This window comes from Vombatus ursinus, unplaced genomic scaffold, assembly GCF_900497805.2.
Source record: "Vombatus ursinus unplaced genomic scaffold, bare-nosed wombat genome assembly UNPS02014791.1, whole genome shotgun sequence".
Classification (NCBI taxonomy): domain Eukaryota; kingdom Metazoa; phylum Chordata; class Mammalia; order Diprotodontia; family Vombatidae; genus Vombatus; species Vombatus ursinus.
The window spans coordinates 47470049-47488823 of record NW_020954569.1 but is presented as its reverse complement, the minus strand read 5'-3'; the positions used below and the strand labels follow the sequence as shown (position 1 = coordinate 47488823).

The 18775-nt window shown below is 34.8% G+C and overlaps 1 protein-coding gene across 1 annotated transcript in view; it reads left to right on the top strand.

Annotated features, from left to right (window-relative positions):
* The window catches only part of CEP72 (centrosomal protein 72), a 64516-nt gene extending 46488 nt beyond the window's left edge, over positions 1 to 18028 (top strand). The window contains exons 10-12 of the mRNA XM_027869115.1: positions 3660 to 3786; positions 14491 to 14602; positions 17872 to 18028. Coding sequence (XP_027724916.1) covers positions 3660 to 3786; positions 14491 to 14602; positions 17872 to 18028 — 396 coding nt within the window. The remainder of the gene's footprint in view (positions 1 to 3659; positions 3787 to 14490; positions 14603 to 17871) is intronic.
* The last annotated feature ends 747 nt before the right edge of the window (positions 18029 to 18775 follow it).

Sequence of the window (18775 nt, the reverse complement as noted above, 5' to 3'; positions counted from 1 at the left end):
TATTTTACTTTTTAAAGTTTTTTAAATGTCTTTTGCTTTTACAACAATCATTTCTGGATATATTCTCCTCACCTATTAAGAGAGAGACTTTTTGTTTAAGAAAGACATTGACAAACAAGATTGAATCCCAAGGATGGTGATTAAGAGATCTCAGCCTCTAGCTATGTCACAACTTGTTCGTGAAGGGTAGTACTACTACTAATAATAGTTAGCATTCATATAGCAACTACTATGTCCAGGCCTTTGCTAAGCACTTAACAAATATTATTTCATTTGATCCTCGCAACAACCCCAGGAGATAGTTGCTATTTTTATGCCCATTTTGTGGTTGAGGAAACTGAGGCAAACAGAGGTTAAATGACTTGCCAAAGGTCACACACCTAGTAAGTTTCTGAGACTGAATTTGAACTCAGGTTTCCTGACTCTGGGCCCAGTGCCTTATCTGCTGCACTACCTAGCTAGCTGCACTAATACCTTAAGAGCCCCGTCAGGCATGATTTTTGATGTACTGTTTCCATTTCACAATGTGAAACCTTTTGTGTTCTACCCATCTTATTAGAAAGACCATTAATTAAACTCATGATGGGTAGTTCTGGATGAAGGATAATCATGTGTCCCAGTGTGATCCTTTCAATAGCAACCAGGGTCTAATAACATGAAAGCAATTGTTTCTTGAACATAATGAAATGAATGGCTACTTCTGAAAATTTACAGCTCCAAAAGCCTAGTGATTTGATCTGGCCAGTCCTTGGTACCTGGTCCTTCAGGTACCAGAAACCTCCAGGAAGCCTTAGGAGCATATGTACTTAAAGGGAGATATTGCTGAAAGGTTTTCTGTAAATCTTGCAAGTCTATAACCTGTTCTAATTCCCTCACAAAAGTCAGACTGGGGAATAATTTAGTAAATAAGAGCCATTAAAATAGCCAGATAATTGACTTGTATTTTCTAGAACACAAGGAGTCTGATAAGCTTTTGAATGTTGTTAGTCTGTAGCAAAGCAAGCATCAATAGCTTGTTGTGGATTATATCTGGAATTATCTGGGTTCTCCCCATCTGATGTATCACTAAAGACTTAACTGATTGGGAAGGACCCTGAATTTTATTTCGTCTGATTTTCCATCCCTTGTCTGTCATGTGAGCCATTAGCCATTTTAAGACTTCTGTTACCATGGCATCATCCAGCAAGCAGTTAGCCGATGTACCCTCAGTATAAAGGTGTGGTGTATGTTAATGTGCTCATGAAATGAGGACTCTCAGGTCTCTGCCCACTAAACTGTGACAATGTGAAAGAAGGTTCAGATATAGGGGAAAATGGTGAAAGTATATTGAACTCTTTCCCAGGTAAAAACAAACAGTCCTTTACTGGTCTCAGCCACAGGGATGGAGAAAAAGTGGATAGGTGAGATCAATAATCCCGCCCCACTCCAGCTGGACATGATGAGGAACAGATGCAGCAATTGGAATAACTCCTTTATTCAATTCTTAGTAACCTGCTGTTAATCACTAGGGACATCTACCTTCACTGGCCACATAGGGTAATTAAACAGACAATTTTGCATAACAGACTACTCCAGTCTCCTTCATCTTTGTTACTAGGGAGGTACTAGTTGGGACCCACTACCACCACTACTCACATATACCTGAAATTATTTAATTTTAACCATAGGAGATAGTTTAGACAGCCCCAAGGATTTCCATTTAGCCCTTCCAGCAATAACTGTCATAATTTTAACAGAAAGCAGGGCTGTACCAAGTGCTTAGGCATGATCAGAATAGAGAGATTTAGGATACAAGCAAAATTTTGAATCTAAGCAGATGTACCAGGATCAGAACAACTGACCTCTAGACAAGTATTGACTCCCAAGAACTCATAATATCCATGCCCTAAATACACTCTCTGAATCAGCCACCACAACTGAGGCCCAAATGGGGAGCCCTCCACCTGGGGTATTCCTTTCTCAGTGCTTTGTCTCCCTAAGCCTACAGTAGATATTAGAATACCTCCATGAAGCTGTTGAGGGGCCCCTAGTAGAATTGTAACATGACCAATATCCAGCCACCTCTTATATATTTGTTGCTTTCCCTTTTCTTACCACAGTAACTTGGGCATATGGCTTACTGGTCCCCCAGGGGTCCTGCAGTTAAAACAAACCAAGCTTTAGTGAACTAGAGTCACCAATAGGAAAATTCATTCTGACAGTCCTTTAAATCTGGATACAAAGACATTTGTGGCTTCAAACAGCCAGGTAGAGTAGAGGCTTTCAGGAAAATCTGAAGTTTTGGAAGGGTAGAAGGATCCTTGCTATCTTGCTTCTAGACATTCCAGTATAATTTTATCAATATCTTTGCATTTATTAAACATGAGCAAGTGTGTCATCACTTTCTGACCACCTAGCATGGTGGTAGGCCTCATACTTCCTGCCATTAATTCCAGAATTTGTGTGAATGAACAGTTCTGCTAATCTGAACAGCTACTGGATCTGCCCCAATCTGCTGTCACTCAGACTTCACTAATTGGCCCAGATTTTTCTGTTGATCTGAGTAAAGACTTGTAGATGGTGCCTAAAGCCATTCAGGGGAAGGGAGGTGTGGGGAGGGGGAATGTGTATTCAGAAGGTATGAACTAATTGTACTAGAAGCAGACTGGCTATAAGGAGTGGGGAGGGGCAGAGGAAACAGGAAGGATCATAAATCTAATCCACCAAACCCATCTCTTTTAAAAATGTACCCCTTTTCCTGCTTTCCTAAAATAAAAAAAAATTTAATCATAAGGCCATAATAAAATATTTTTTTTTAAAAAAAGAACAACGAACAAAACAAAAAGACTCTCCTTACAGTGCCAAATATTGTGTGGGCTAAGCCTAAATTTAGTTTAGACCAGAGGTTCGAGGTTTTGTTTGTGTTTGCTTAAAACACAGTAGACCGTAATGGACCATAAAATCCACTTAAATCTGGCTCAAAATTGAAGTTTATGAACATACAATGCAAGAATTAAAAAAAAATATAAAGCACAACTCTCCTTCTGCAGTTCTTAACTGAAGGAAGCCCTCGCCAGCAGTTGGAATGCCAGAAAATATTTTTGAGACCTGCTCAGCTTTCTGACCAGTTCTTTTATAATTCAAACTTGGCCTGCAAAGAGCATCAGGAGCACTAGGCACTCAAATTGTCACATTCAACAATAGCACATATGGTAGATGGTAACCTGGAAAGAACCTTGATCTAGATGTTTTTAACAGTGACTTGAATAAAGGCATGAGTAGCATGTCTTTCAAATTTTCTCTTGTTTACAGAATGCTTTATGCTCATTAATTTTTGACATTGAGATGTTTATTGTATTTGAACATGTGTCTTATGTCTTACTTAATAGAGTTCCTTGAAGCCAGTGACTATTATTTAATTTTGGTAATGCCTTATACAGAGAGTTATATGAATACTTGTATTATCAGAAATACTGAAAACACATTAGGTTCAGAAATTATAATACTTACATTTTGCTAATGCCTAAGGGTAAATTAGTCTAGGGCTTCTTAAACTCTTTACACTTGAAACCTCTTCAGTGCTTCTTGAACTGTAGGTCACGATAGGGTTGTGACCCCCAGTTTAAGAAGTGATGATAGTCAATTTGGTTTTTCTTATTTCTGTATTTTTATGTCATTAGGATACCTTGAAACAACAGTTAAGCAAGTCACTGGAAGAAAACAACAGTTTAAAATCACGTTTGTTAAATGTGGAACAAGGTGCCAAACAGGAAGATTCTTCAGCTCTATTAACTATGCAGATTAATGGTGAGTTTAAAATTCATTCAGTTATTTAGGCTTTAATAAATTGGTATTTTAGCATTTAATTACAAGTAAGATTAAATACTAAATTAATAAAAACTATATTATACTAACACACACACACATCTAAGAAGAACCATACCTTGAAATTATACAGCAAGAGAAGTAAGAAACAGCACATAGACATATTTTGCCTGATGTCATTTTTAATTGTGTCTGTAAGTATATACTATTAATCAGGATAGTACCAGGGCATTTAGCTCTGTTGAAGAAAAGATGTAAATGGCATAACTAAACATCAGTGTTCGAAAGCAGGCAGAAGATTAAAATTAAAAAAGGAGAAAGACTAGATCAAAGTGGGGAAATGAAGATTATTTTATTCTTTTTCTTTTAAAAAATTTATTTTTCCCAATTACATGTAAAAACAATTTTTCCAATTACATGTAAAAACAAGGAGTTACACATTTTCTCCCACTTCCCTCCCCTCTCCTCTCATTGAGAAGGCAAGCAGTTTGATAAATGTTATATATGTGCAGTCAAAGAAAACTCAGACCAAAAAAACCCAAGAAAAATGAAGAAATTAAAAAAAAAACATGCTGCAATCTGCATTCAGATTCCATCAGTTCTTTCTTTCTTTCTTTCTTTTTTTTTTTGTGAGGCATTTGGGGTTAAGTGACTTGCCCAAGGTTACACAGCTAGTACATGTCAAGTGTTTGGTCTGAGACCGGATTTGAACTCAGGTCCTCCTGACTTCAGGGCTGGTGCCTTATCCACTGCGCCACCTAGCTGCCCCTCCATCAGTTCTTTCTCTGGCAGTGGATAGCATTTTTCATCATGTACCCTTCAGAATTGTCTTGGATCTTTATATTGCTGAGAATAGCTGTCATTCACAGTTGATCACTGTGCAGTATTCTTGTTACTGTACAATCTTGTGGTTCTGCTCACCTCACTTTTCATCAGTTCATTTAAGTCTTTCTAGGTTTTTCTGAAAGCATCCTGTTTATCATTTCTTATAACATGATAGTATTCCATTGCATTCATATACAACAACGTGTTCAGCCATTACCCCCATTGATGGGCATCCGCTCAATTTCCAATTCTTTGCCAGTGTAAAAAGAGCTGCTATAAATATTTTTGTGCATACACGTCCTTTTCCCCTTTTTTTTTTAATCTCATTGGGTTACAGATCTAATAGTGGTATTGCTGGATCAAAGAGTATGCAGTTTTTTATACTCCTTTGGGCATAGTTCTAAATTGCTCTCCAGAAAGGCTGGATCAGTTCACAAGCTGACCAACAGTTTTCCCACATCCCCTCCAACATTTGTCATTTGCCTTTTCTGTCATAATTAGCCAATATGATAGGTGTGAGGTGATACCTCAGAGTTGTTTTGATTTGCATTTCTCTAATCAATAGTGATTTAGAGGATTTTTTTCATTTATAACTATAGAAAGCTTTGATTTCTTCTTCTTAAAACTTCCTGTTCATATCCTGTGACCATTTATCAATTAGGGAATGACTTATATTCTTATAAATTTGACTTAGTTCTCTATGTATTTGAGAGATAAAGCCTTTATCAGAGAAACTTGCTATAAAACATTTCCCCCAGTTTTCTGCTTTCCTTCCAATCTAGGTTGTATTGGTTTTGTTGGTGCAAAAACTTTTTATTTTAATGTAATCAAAGTTATCCACTTTATGTCCTGAAATGCTCTCTGTCTCTTGTTTGGTAATAAATTCTTCCCTTATACATAGATCTGATAGGTAAATTATTCCACACTCTACTAATTTGCTTATGGTGTCACCCTTCATGTCTAAATCATGTACCCATTTTGACAATATCTTGATATATGGTGCAAAGTATTGATCTATACCTAGTTTCTGCCAAACTGCTTTCCAGGTTTCCCAGAAGTTTTTGTCAGGTAGTGAGTTTGAGTTTTTGTCCCAAGAGTTTGTATCTTTGTATTTATCAAAGATTACTGTGGTAATTTCTTACAGTGTATTGTGTACCTAATCTATTCCACTGATCCAACACTATATTTCTTAGCCAGTACCAGATTGTTTTGATGATTATCACTTTGTAATACAGTTTAAGATCTGGTGTGGCTAGACCACCTTCCTTCACCTTTTTCTTCCTTAATTCCCTTGATATTCTTGACCTTTTATTCTTCCAAATGATCTTCTGGTTTTTTTTTCCCCTAAGCACTTTCCCTAAGTTTGCTGAATTCAGATATTTCTGAATATCCACACTGTCTGTTCACCCCCAATAATTGTGGGAATTTTACCGGGAAAACTGGGAGAAACTGTTACCATCTCTAGCTACCTGTAACCAGAGTTTGGTTAAAATATAGTTAACTGTTACTTTGAAATTTTATTAGTTCAACATTGTCCATGATATTCTCGTATATTAAAACTAATGAAAGGAGAACAGCACCAAAATTAGTGTCTTTCGGTTTTCCAATGACCTTCTGATTGATCTTTTGAAAAGTGGAAGTACAGAAGGACTAAATCAATTGGATCTATCATTCATCAACTTATTTTAATTTTCCTTTGAACCTACTTATATTTGAGGGCCTTTACTCTCTTGAAATTATCAGCTCGATAAATTTGTGACTACCAACATATATTTTGTCACAAAATGTCTTCTTTCATAAGATTCAATAGTTCCCTTTAAATTCTGATATTCCCATATTTGTTAAATAAGTTTATGTTCACTGAACCATGTCATTCATATTTTATAGACATTGATCATATACCTCTTCTTACTATTATCTTTCAAGAAAGAAGTGCCTTGACCTCTCTTTGTCTTACTAGTTCTCCCATCCTTTGCTTATTTTAATCATCCTTTTCTGGACCACCTCCATATTCATGTTGTGTTGATCTATGAATACTAGAACTATGTATACTCTTCCAGGTCCAGATACATCAAGGTTTTGGAGAAGGGTAAAATAATATTTTCTCTTTTGTTTCTAAACTCTTTGTGACAGTGTTCAACATTTGTAGATGTTTTTGTCATTGAGAGCAGTTTATAATGATTCCTGTATCCCTTTTCTGGATCTTAACCGACCACCTAGACTACACTCTCATAAATATGGTTTAGATTTATTTTTTCTAAATATAACTATTTATGGTTGCATTGAAACTCATCTGCCAATTCTTCTGCAAATTTAACAGCATTTTTGAGGTCTTTAATCAATCCCACTTAGTTTAATGTTTTTGCTATTAGATTTTTCATTGTGCATCCCATTTTCCCAATTTTTTATGAAAATATTAAATAATACCAGTCCCAGCACTGATACCTGGGAGGCAGATTCATTTTAAAAATTTCTCCGTCCAGAGAAGTGCTCTTTACCCACAATTCTTTATTTCCTTGCTTTAAGGTAAGTTGATCCTACACAGATTCCTGCTTTGAGGCCTCATTGTGTTGTGGAATTGATCCTAGGTTCTTGAAGCCTGTCCCACTACATTGTAAACCATGGTAGGTTCTGTCATTCTGGAAAGATTTTTAGTGTGGATTCAGTCTATATTTTTAGTTACCAGTTAGAAAAAGTTTATATATGAAACCACAAATCTGTATTTTATTTTTAATTTATATTAAGTTTAGTGTGTTGGGATCAACATTGCCCTATTTATGGTTTTGGGCTTTTTTTTGGGCATTACCATTACTCTTCATTCCCTGCATCTCTCCCCTCTAATAAAACTCTTTCCTTTTATCAAGCACAACAAATCTCTGTTGTTTGAATTGTATTCAGAAATATAGTCTCATTCTGCACCTATAGTCCCGTTATCACTGTGCTAAGAGGCAGCATGCTTCATTGACAGTCTTCTGCAGTGTGATTGGTCATTGATCTGAGTTGTAAAGTCTTTTAGAATTTGTTTGTCTTTACAGTGTTGTGGTCATTGTGTTAAATAGTCTTTCTAGTTCTGATCACTTCTTTATCAGTTCAGGTTCCCTTGAATCTGTCCCTTTTGATATTCTTTATAGTTCAATAATTACATTCTTTAAAAAAAATTCCTCTTTAGTATGTTTTTATTTATTTTATTAAATATTTTCTAATTACATGTAAACATCTTTAGCATTCATTTTTAAAAATTTTGAGTTCCAAATTCTATTCCTTTGTCCTGTTCTCTCTCCACCTACCCTTTGAGAAGGTAAAAGAAAACACACACAAAAAAACCCAGGAAATGTAAAGAAAGTAAAATAAACATGCTTCAGTCTGCACTCCGAGTTTCAGTTTTCTCTGTGGAGATGGATAGCATTTTTCATCATAGATCCTTTGAAATTGTCTTAGATCATTGTTTTGATCAGTGTAGTTTCACAGTTGAACATCTTTACAATATTGATGTTACTCTGTGCAATATCCTCCTGGTTCTTCTCACTTCACTTTGCATCAGGTCATATAACATCTTCCCAGGTTTTTCTGAAAGCATACTACTACTACTCATTTCTTATAGCAAGATAGTATTCCATCACAGTCATATAGCACAACTTGTTCAGCTATTCCCCAGTTGATGGGCATCCCCTCATTTTCTAACACATAAAGAGGAGATACTATTTGCCATATTAAGAAAAAGTCCATTTATTCCTGAGCGATGTTTTTAACATAATCAGATATTTTGTCAAAAAATTTTATGCATCTATTGTTATAATCATGTAATTTTTATTATTTGTTATTAATATGGTTTCTATGTTTATATTTTTCCTAAAATTTATACACTTCTGCATTCCTGGGGTAAAGCCAGCCAGGTTATATTGTATACTTTTAAATATGTTGCAGTAACCTTTTGTTAATGTTTTATTCAGTATTTCTGCAACAATATTGGTTAGAGATATTGGTCTGTAGCTTTGTTTCTTAAAGTCTCACCCTGCTTTTTGATATCAGGATATTTGTCTAGAAAGGAGTTTGGTAGTTCTTTCACTGTTGTTGCAAATAATTTGTGTACTGATATAATTAATTTTTCCTTGAATGTTAATTAGAATTTACTTGTAAGTCCATCTGGTCCTTTTTGTCTGTGTGTGTGGATTAATTTATGGGTTGTTCAATTTATTTCTAAGATTTAGGTTATTTCAATTATTCTGATCATTTAGGCACTTTTTATTTGTAAATATTCATCCATTTCACTAAAATGATTTCTAGTGGCATATAATTAATTGGGCAATACATTTTTAAAAATAATTTCATTTATTGCTTCTTCATTTAAGAGTTCTTTGTTTCTTTTTATTTTGGCAATTTGATTTGGTTTTCTTCTTTTTTTAAAAAGTCAGATTAATAGGTGGTTTGTGTTTAGTTACTCCGCCAAAAAAACCCCAAAAAACACTAGTTCTATTTAGCATTCCAATAGTTTTTAGTCATATTCAGCTTTATATTTCTCATATGATACTTGTTTTTATGTATAGTTGAGATCATTTGATTTGTTACTTTTTCAGGGTTTTTTTTTTGGTTTGTTTTTGTGTTTTATGGGGTGTGTGTGTATGTGTGTGTGTGTGTCTTAGTTATATACCTAGTTCATTGATACGTTTTTTCTCTCTTTTATTAAGTAAAGTATTCATAGAGATAAACTCTGGTCAGAGTGAGGAGAAGAGGGGGAAGAAGTTGCATCTGTTAAATTTCAATTTTCTTGTCATTGGTCTTTTGGGAGCCCTTTATCTGTTGGGGTGAAGGTGAGAGAGCTGGGCTTTTACAACTTTTCATGTTTCCATTTTAACTGGAAGTTGCCCCATAACATTTAATACAGTGTAACCAAATCCAAAAAATCATGAAACTTTAATGTAACACTATTTAGCAGATTGTCAATTTAACATTGGTATCTTTCTTTTGGAACTAATTGTCCTATGTTCATTTAACGTGTACTCAAAACTGGTTAAAGATAATGTTTTCATTTACAATAGCCACACTCTTCAGATTACTGAATCTTAGGATACATGTAATTGAAATCCTGAGAAATATTATTTTTTAGTTGAGTCTATTTTTAATATTTATCCAAATGTATTCTTTGTTATCAAAATATAACTATTAACTAGTTCTTAGAGGATGTAGATGTCATTTGCAGCAAAAAATCAGTTGTGGTAAAAGCAAAGATTGGGAGTCAAGACCTCAGTTCTAGTTCTGGCTCTGGCTCAAGTGACAAGTAATTCACCATACATCTCTGGACCATGGTTTCCTTTATTTATGAAATGTGGGTTAACCTATATTTCTAAGGTCCCTTCCAGCTATAAGATTCAATGATTTCTAATCAAAATACATGAATCTAATTAATTCCCCTCATACACTCACAAAAGTATAGTATAGCTTACCATAGTAGCTCTTCTCCTGGTCAGGAGGCTTCCATGATCATTTCTTCTGCCTGTAGTTTCTGCCTCAATTTTTTCTGAGCCATGAACCCAACAAGTCTTACCTTTGGAGTTTTGTAGATCTCTTGGTAAGTGGATTTTTTTTTAAATAAATGATAATGCTGTTCTTTCCTCTTAAAAGGATTGGTATAAAAAGATCTTTTCTTCTAGCTACTTATAACCCAACCTCTTATACCCTCAACTGCTTTTCATTAAGGAAGAAAATAACTTTTTGTTTCTCCCTTAATCCAGTGAATATGTCCTTCTCTATCAGAATCAAAATTTGTTTCCATTGTCATAGCAACCAGCTGCTGTTGCCATTTCTACCTTCTTTTCTATGTTTATTGGGAATGGTATGTTTCACAACTTCTCCATTTCACATCTGCCAAGTTCGACTTAATCCCAACTATGTTGGGTTCATTTACTGACTGAAGTAATGCTTCTATTTTTTTTCCACTCTCATGTCTATAGTTTAATTTCTGTAAGAATTACTTATTTAAAATACAATGGGGACTTGTTTCCTAAATCCAGGGAAGCACTAACTCACAAAATGGCCTTGTGCTAATAGAACTTTTTAATTAAAAAAAAACTGTTTAGTATATTTTTGTACAAGGCATATCCTGGAAAATTTTAAAGTTACAGCTGCATACTTTTTTCCATGCTTCCTCATTTATGATTGGTAGATTATCAGGTGTTATTTCTACTTTCAGAAAGCATGTTGCCTTTCCTTTAATAGGTTATATTTGAAGTAATTAGAGAGAGCAGTAGGGATAGGGAAAGGGACTGTACTTGTAATTTCATTGGTATAAGGAACTTCTAGGTGAAGAAACTCCCTCTACTTTCTTGGCAGCCTGTAATCTTAGAGAGTTTCCCAAAGTACTTGAGGTTAAGGGAGAGTTGCTCAAGATCCCATAGCCATTACATGTTAAAGGCAAGACTTGCCAGTTCTAAGACTGGCTCTCTATTCAGCATACCATGCTTCTTCCTCTCTCTTCAGAGATATTAGCTTTTATTATAAACCTTACTTTGCTCAGTATGAAAAACTCACTGCTTGTTAATTCCCAAAATCTCCCCTTGAATACCTCTTATAGATGAAAATCTTTCTTTCCACCTTCATCTGACTATACTCCCTGCCGTGCACACCCTACATTCCAGCCAGACTGAACTCAACATTTCATCTTCCACCTCTGCATTCACAGAGGCCATCTATACTTGTTCTTGTACAATTATTTGCTCATATTTCCACTTCTTAGAACTCAAATGCCACTTCCTCCATGGTGAATTCTTTAGTTCCCATCACCACCACCAGCCTAGTGTTCTCTCCTTTTTTTAGGTTACTTTATATTTACTTGCCTGGTTAAAAGATGAATCTTCCTCTCCTCTCCCCTACTCTTTGCAATTGAATATAGGCTTTTTGAGGACAGGGACTGTTTTGATTTTGTTTCTTTTTCCCTACCACCTAATGCTTAGCACATAGAAGGCACATAGCCAATGTTGAATTGAACTGACTGTTGAATGAGCAAGTCAAGTGGAGTGAAGTTAAACTTGAGTGGTTGGATTTGAAGCAAAGTAGAACTCATGGATTAAGAATATCTTTTTGGTTATACCCTTTGTTTTTATGGCTTCTTAGAGGAATATTACTAGTTGGAATTTGTAGTAAAGTATTGCTCATTTACCTTATAATGGTATGGAAGTGACCTTGGGTTTTCAGAGGCTTTGCCAGCAGAACTCACTAACAGATCTTGCCAGAATGGAGATGGGGTGTGAATCTTCCTTCTTCTCTTTTGGGAGAACCATTTCAGTAGAGTGGATAGATTCAGAAACTATATGGCTGAGAATTGATGAATGATGGAATGGTGAGGATGTCGGAGGCAGTGAGTACAAATGATTTTTTCCTTTGAGTTTGTTTGCAAAAGGGAAGAGTGATATAAGACAAAATAGTTTGAGGGGATGGTGGAGCAAGTGAATATTTTTAACAGGAATAGGGTGCTTGTGAGTACATTTGTAGGCATCCAGGATCCAAAAGATAGGGAGAGACTGAAGGTAAGAAAAAAAGACAATGATATTAGTTATCATATCATTGTTTACACATTATTATGTACATTATTAATTGTAGATTGATCTCCAGGAAGAGAAGAGGGTTGGGAAAATATGATTGGATTAATGTTGACTTTGATGGGAAGGACTACCTCTCTGAGACTATAGCAGAAAAGTTAGAGGTGGGTGAAAACATTGAGGGATTTCGAGGTGTGGTGTAGAGGATGAAGGGAACTCATTATGGATAGTCTCAACTTAATTCAGCCAAATAGGAATCAAGGTAATTTGCTGAGAGCAAGGGGGTGGATATGGGAGGAAGAGTTTGAGAAGATTTAGAACATCTGCTGTAGGGCCTGGGTTAGAAAGTCAATGAGGAAAAAATAAAAGAACTGCCACACAGAAATGCATGCCATGAATCAATGAGGTAACATGAAATTGTAGTGGAGCAGTTTAGGGGGTGGTAGACGGGATTGAGAAGACTATCAGGACATGCCCACTGGAAGGATCAGGGGATGAAGATTCAAGGGTGGAGGATGAAGTATAATCTCATTCATTAAATTTAAGTAGAATGCAAACTTCTTGAAGTTAAGGACTGTTTGGGGGAAGAAGGGTTTATCTGTATATCACTGTCTTAGCATTGTGCTTGGGCCATAATAGATACTTAATAAATGGTTATTGAATTGAATAAGGTTAAGATTATGAAAGGAGGAGAGTGAAACCAGAGCAGAGGTAATAAACTAAGAAAATATGGAGAGACTGAGGTACTGGCAATATATAGCTGGTGATACTGACATATCTCATGAATCCTCTGGATTAAAAATACTCTAACTTTATATTTCTTTTTTTTTTCAAGGGTAATCATAGGTGACATTTATGGAATAAAATAAGCATTTCTATAATATAGTATAATAAAAAAGATGATTGCACATGAAACTGCAAATCTGTTATGTACAACTTGCTATTCCTTTTAAATATATAATAAAAATATCATGTGAATTTCTTTTTGTCTTCCCCCCCACTCTAGAGATGGCTACCATTAGACACAAATGGGTGTGTGTGTATGTGTGTGTGTGTGTGTGTATATATATACACATACATATATGTATATGTAAAATCATTCTACACATACTTCTATTTATCAGTTCTTTCTATGGATGTAGGTAGCATCTTCTTTCAAATGTCCATTATAGTTAATTTTGGTATTTATAATAGTCAGAATTACTTACTCGTTCAAAGTTGTTCTTAAAACAATATTGCTGTTACTATATACAACGTTCTTTTGGTTCTGCTCATTTCACCCTTTATTATTTCATGCACATCTATCTATGTTTTTCTAAGATCATTGAGCTTATCATTTCTTATAGAACAGTAGTATTTCATCACAATCATATACCATAACTTATTTAGCCTTTCCCCAGTTGACAGACATCCCTACAATTTCCAGTTCTTTGCTACCACAAAGAGAGCTGCTATTAATATTTTAGAATGTATAGGTTCTCTTCCTTTTTTCCCCAATCATCTTTGGAAATAGACCTAGTAGTGGTATTTCTGGATCAAAGGATATAGGCAGTTTAATAACTCTGTGTATAATTCCAGATTGCTCTCCAGAATGGTTGGATCAGTTCACAGGTCCACCATCAATCATTTCAGCCAATCTGATAGGTGTAAAATAATGTCTTAAGGTTGTTTTAATTTTCTTTTCTTTAATCAATAATGATTTAGAGCAATTTTTTTTACATGACTATAAATTATTTTTATTTCTTCATCAGAAAACTGCCTGTTCATATCCTTTGACCATTTATCAATTGGACTCATATTTTTATACATTTGACAAAGTTCTTTATATATTTGAGATATGAGACCTTTATCTGGGAAACTGTCTATAAATTTTTTTTCTCAATTTTCTGCTTTTCTTCTGATCTTGGCTACATTTGTTTCATTTATACAAAACTTTTTTAATTTAACATAATTGAAATTATCCATTTTATATCTCACTCTGCTCTCTGTCTCTTGTTTATTCAAAAATTGTTCACCTATCCATAAGTCTGACAAGTAATATGTTCCATGTTCTTCAAATTTTCTTGTAATGTCTCTTTATATCTAGGTCATGTTTTCTAAGAAGCACAATAGATGTTCTTTGTTAAAATTGATCTAATGAGCAAGTTTATTTACAAATTTATTTTAATTAACTTCATGACTTATATGTATGAAAATTTGTGTTTTTTTAAATTACATTTTCTTCTTTGGAGCACAACTATTATCAAATTCTAAAAATTAAGTTTATATTCACAATTTATAGAAACAAATGACAAAACATAATACCAAAGATATTTCATTTCTATTTTAGAACTTCAAAACAGTAATCAGGAGTTGTCCAGTGAAATTGATAACTTAAAAGAACATCTTGAACACTATGCCAAGATTCAGGAACTGACAGATATGCTTCAGGAAAGTCACAGGTACATGATTGCTAGGAATGTATGATTTTAAGGCATTACTACTTATAAAATCATATGAGAGAGAGCATTTAGAGGTTTTATGGTATTGTGAAAAGAGCAGTGGATGAGGAGACCTGTATTCTCATCCTGGTCCTGGGACCTAACTGACTAGTTAATCTTACTTAACCTCTCTGAGCCTCAGTTTCTCATCTGTGAAATGAATCTCATCATTTAAAGTCCTTTCAGATCTACAACTCTGATGTCTTAAGTTCCTTTCAATTTTAACATGTAATATGAAGTGTGGTAGCAGAGGGTTGGGTGATGATTCAAGGGAGAGAAGGGCAATTGGATAACTTAGGGTAGGGAAGTGCAGTGACAGAAAGTTAAAGGAATGTCAGGAAGTCAAGGGGTAGGGGGGTTGAATTGTTTTTAATCCTACTGCATTTTCTACTTCCCTATATACGCACTCACAATTGTCCACTTACCTATATACCAGCACACTTACTGGAGAGTCATAAAGAAAACTGAGGTTCTTACGTAAGGGCACTGAAACTGGGGACTCACTCTCATGAATAGAAAGCTGTGAATATGAGGAATTTTCTAGATTATTCACACAGAGATTAAATAATTCCATTCCTATTGCTGATACTTGGAATGTTTTGCTGTTATTATTTCTTCAACCAGAAAAATGCTTGTTTATTCTTTTTGTTTCCTGCTCTTAAAATTATTCCAAATCCAGAATAAAGTATTTTTGCCAATCCTGTGGTGACTCAATTTTTAAAAATAGTTTTTAATGTGGAAATAATGAAAAGACTTGGGTTGTAGATTAGAAGAACAGCATGTCAGAGAAAAACTTAAGGCTCTGAAGAGGAGTTTGGCAAGAGGTATATTTTGGAGGTTAGATTGAGTGAAGTTTAGAATAGAAATGGGTAATAGGGACACACTGCTGAGGGATGGGACATTAAAGATCAGGGGGAAGAAATATTGGAAGAATTTCTCTGAGTTGGAAATAGTGCAGTTATATGCTTGTCTTTGGAGTATGCATGCCTTTTTTGCATGGTTGCTCTTACAAGTCTATGGTAGAAATTTTCTCCTTCCCTCTGCCCATCTTTCTTCCCCTTAGGCCAAAGGTAGGAATGCTGTTGTTAGAAGGCTTAACGAATTTGGAAGCAAGCTCTAGCATTCTCATCATTCCCTGCCTATAGTTGTAGTCCAGCTCACATCTGGAAGCCAGACCACCACTGTGTAGGAATTGAAGGTTAAAAGTGATTGATTTGTTTGTTGTAAAGAGAGGAGTGAGATTTTGTCAGATGAGAAATGACTGGGGTGAATAGGAAATGAAGTAAACCTGATGTGAAGGTTGTTTGTGAAATCACATAGATAGTATTGCTCAGGCATAAAGGACTTTTCCAAGAGCCATTTGATTCACCAGTTGATAATGAAAGGATGTGAATGGACAGTTTTCAGAGGAAGAAATCAGCTATCAATAATCATACAAAAAATGCTCTAAATTGCTAAAATTAGAGAAATGCAAATTAAAACAAATCTGAGATGCTACCTCAAACCCATTAAATTAGTTAAGATGACAGAAAAGGTAGATGATAAGTGCTGCAGGGGCTGTGGGAAAATAGTATGCTAATGAACTCTTGGCAGAGTTGTGACCTATTCCAACGATTCTGGAAAACAATTTGTAACTATACCTAAAAAGTTGTTAAACTATGCATACCCTTTGACCCAGCAATTCCATAACTAGGTTTAGACCCCAGAGAAATTAAAGAAAGAGGAAAAGGACCAATAAGTATAAAAATATTTATTGCAGCTCTTTTTGTGGTGGCAAAGAACTGAAAAAAAGAACTGAAAACTGAGGAGATGCCCAGCAGTTGGGAAATGGCTGTATTAGTTATGGTCCTAATATCTCTCCTGACCTCTAGTCTTGCATTGCCAACTCATGCTAGACATCTTGTCCTTGCTGAAATTGAAATTGGCATTATAAACTCAATACACCCATAATAAAATTCATTCTCTTTCCTTACCCCTCTTAAATTTGCCCCTCCTCCAGACTTTCCTATTTCTATTGAGGGCACTTACTTCCCAAGCACCTAGGTTCATAACCTTGGAGTTATCCTTGACTTTCCTCTTTGCCTTACACTCCATGTCCAGTCAGTTGTCAAGTTTTGTTAATTCTACCACCATAGTATCTCTTACATCCTTTAGCTCCTCTCCACTTAAATTGTCACTAGCCTAATTGAGGCCTAGACTCCTTAATTAGGCATATCAACTATATTGAGTCCATCTTCTACTTAGCAGCCTAAACTGCGAGCTCATAGATTTAGAGTAAGAAGTGACCTTAGAGGTCTTATAGTCCAGTCACCTCATTGAACAGGTAAGACAATTGAGAAGCAGAGAAGTTAAATGACTTGCCTAAGTTCATACATGTAATTAGTGGCAGAAACAGATTTCAAACCCAGGTGACCTGAATCCAAATACAGAACTTTTCACTATACCTGCCTTTTCACCTTCCTAAGATACAAATTTGACCATTTTACTTCCTTGCTCAAAAACTGTAACTCCTAATTGTGAGTAATATAAAATAGTGACTCATCTCTCTGGTTTTTAAGACCCTTCACAATCTGGTTCCAGTCTTTCTTTCTTGCCTTATTTCATCTTATTTTCTTTCATGTAGTCTATATTGTAACCAACCAGGAAAGCTAGTTACTTCTTGAAGCCTGGAATTCACTTGATCCTCATCTCTGCTTCTCAGAATCCTTGCCTTACTTAGAGGAATGCCATCTCTTCCATGGTGCCTTTTCTTATTTACCCCACCTCCAGCTGATAGTACTCTCTCCCTCCTTAAATGACCTTGTATTCATTTATCCATGTATATGTTGAATCCTGTGGCTGCTAGCACAGTACCTTTCCCCTAGATTTGTGTGGTTCCTTATAAAGAGAAGGCACTTCAGGTTGAATTGATTTTAATAAGATGTGACTATTAGTTCTATTGGTCTCTGGATGAATGAGTTTATTTTTGCAGAAATAATAATGTTGATCTGAGTGAAGTGGTTTTGTTCCTTTTATTTCATTTTTAAGACTCCATTAATGCATTGCTTCTGGAAAGCAAAATAATTAACTGAACTTTAATTTTTGAGGCATACTGAATGAAGATTTTCAGAAAGGATGGTAATTTTGAAATGTTTTAGAACTTCTGGATGTATTTTATGTATTTTAATTTTAAGCACATCACTTTAAAGAGAAAAAAAAACAAGTAATTTTTTCCTTTATTTTTCTTACAGTTCTTTGATTTCTACTAATGAACATCTTTTGCAAGAACTCACTCAGACCCGAATTCGACACAAGGCTGAAGTTGAGCAGTTACACTGGAGTTATAATGAGTTAAAAAAGACAATGTCTCAATTTCCTCTTAGCAACTCTGACCTTAGCAGTAGTTAATATTTATGGAATGTTGAAGAATATACTTTTAACTCTTCAGTCCATATTTTTGTACCTAAATTTTAAAATTATATTGAAACTGTTTTTACCTCTGATCTTTGTATTTCTTCATATTTAATTGTTTAGGAAAGATTTCATTAAGTTAGATTTATTTTCTGATTTTTGGAAATATTAATCTGGTGAGACTTAACTCTTATTTTAAAGTTTCTTAAATATCCCAGGGGAGTGAAAATGTAAGGTATTTTTCTTCTAGGGAAATCCAAATCCTAAGCATGTAAATATGAAGCAGGTATTGAAATTTTTTAAGATGCAGTGAGCATTAGTGCTTAAACAAATATTCAGAGATACTCTGTGAAGCCTTTTATTATCTGTTAACTAAAACTGCTAAATTGTTAAATAGTGATTGTTATATGATATAATAAGTATCTACAAGGGAAATTCACTTGTAGGTATTTTTTATTATGTAGTCCTGAAAATTATGTAGTCCTGAAAAAGTGATTCTTGTAAGTTTAATACTAACTTCTCATTGAGTTCCGTAATTTTCAATGTCATAAATGAGGGGCATTTTCACAGGAACAAAATTTGACTCAAAATATAATCAGAATCCACTTTAAAATTCAAGAAACAACCTATATTAAAAAGAAAATATTTTTCTAAATTAAAATCAAAATAAGTCAGAAAATGCAAATAAAAGTATATAGGCTGCCCCTGTTGGAAACTAAATGATCAAGTGAATTGAGTTTTCTT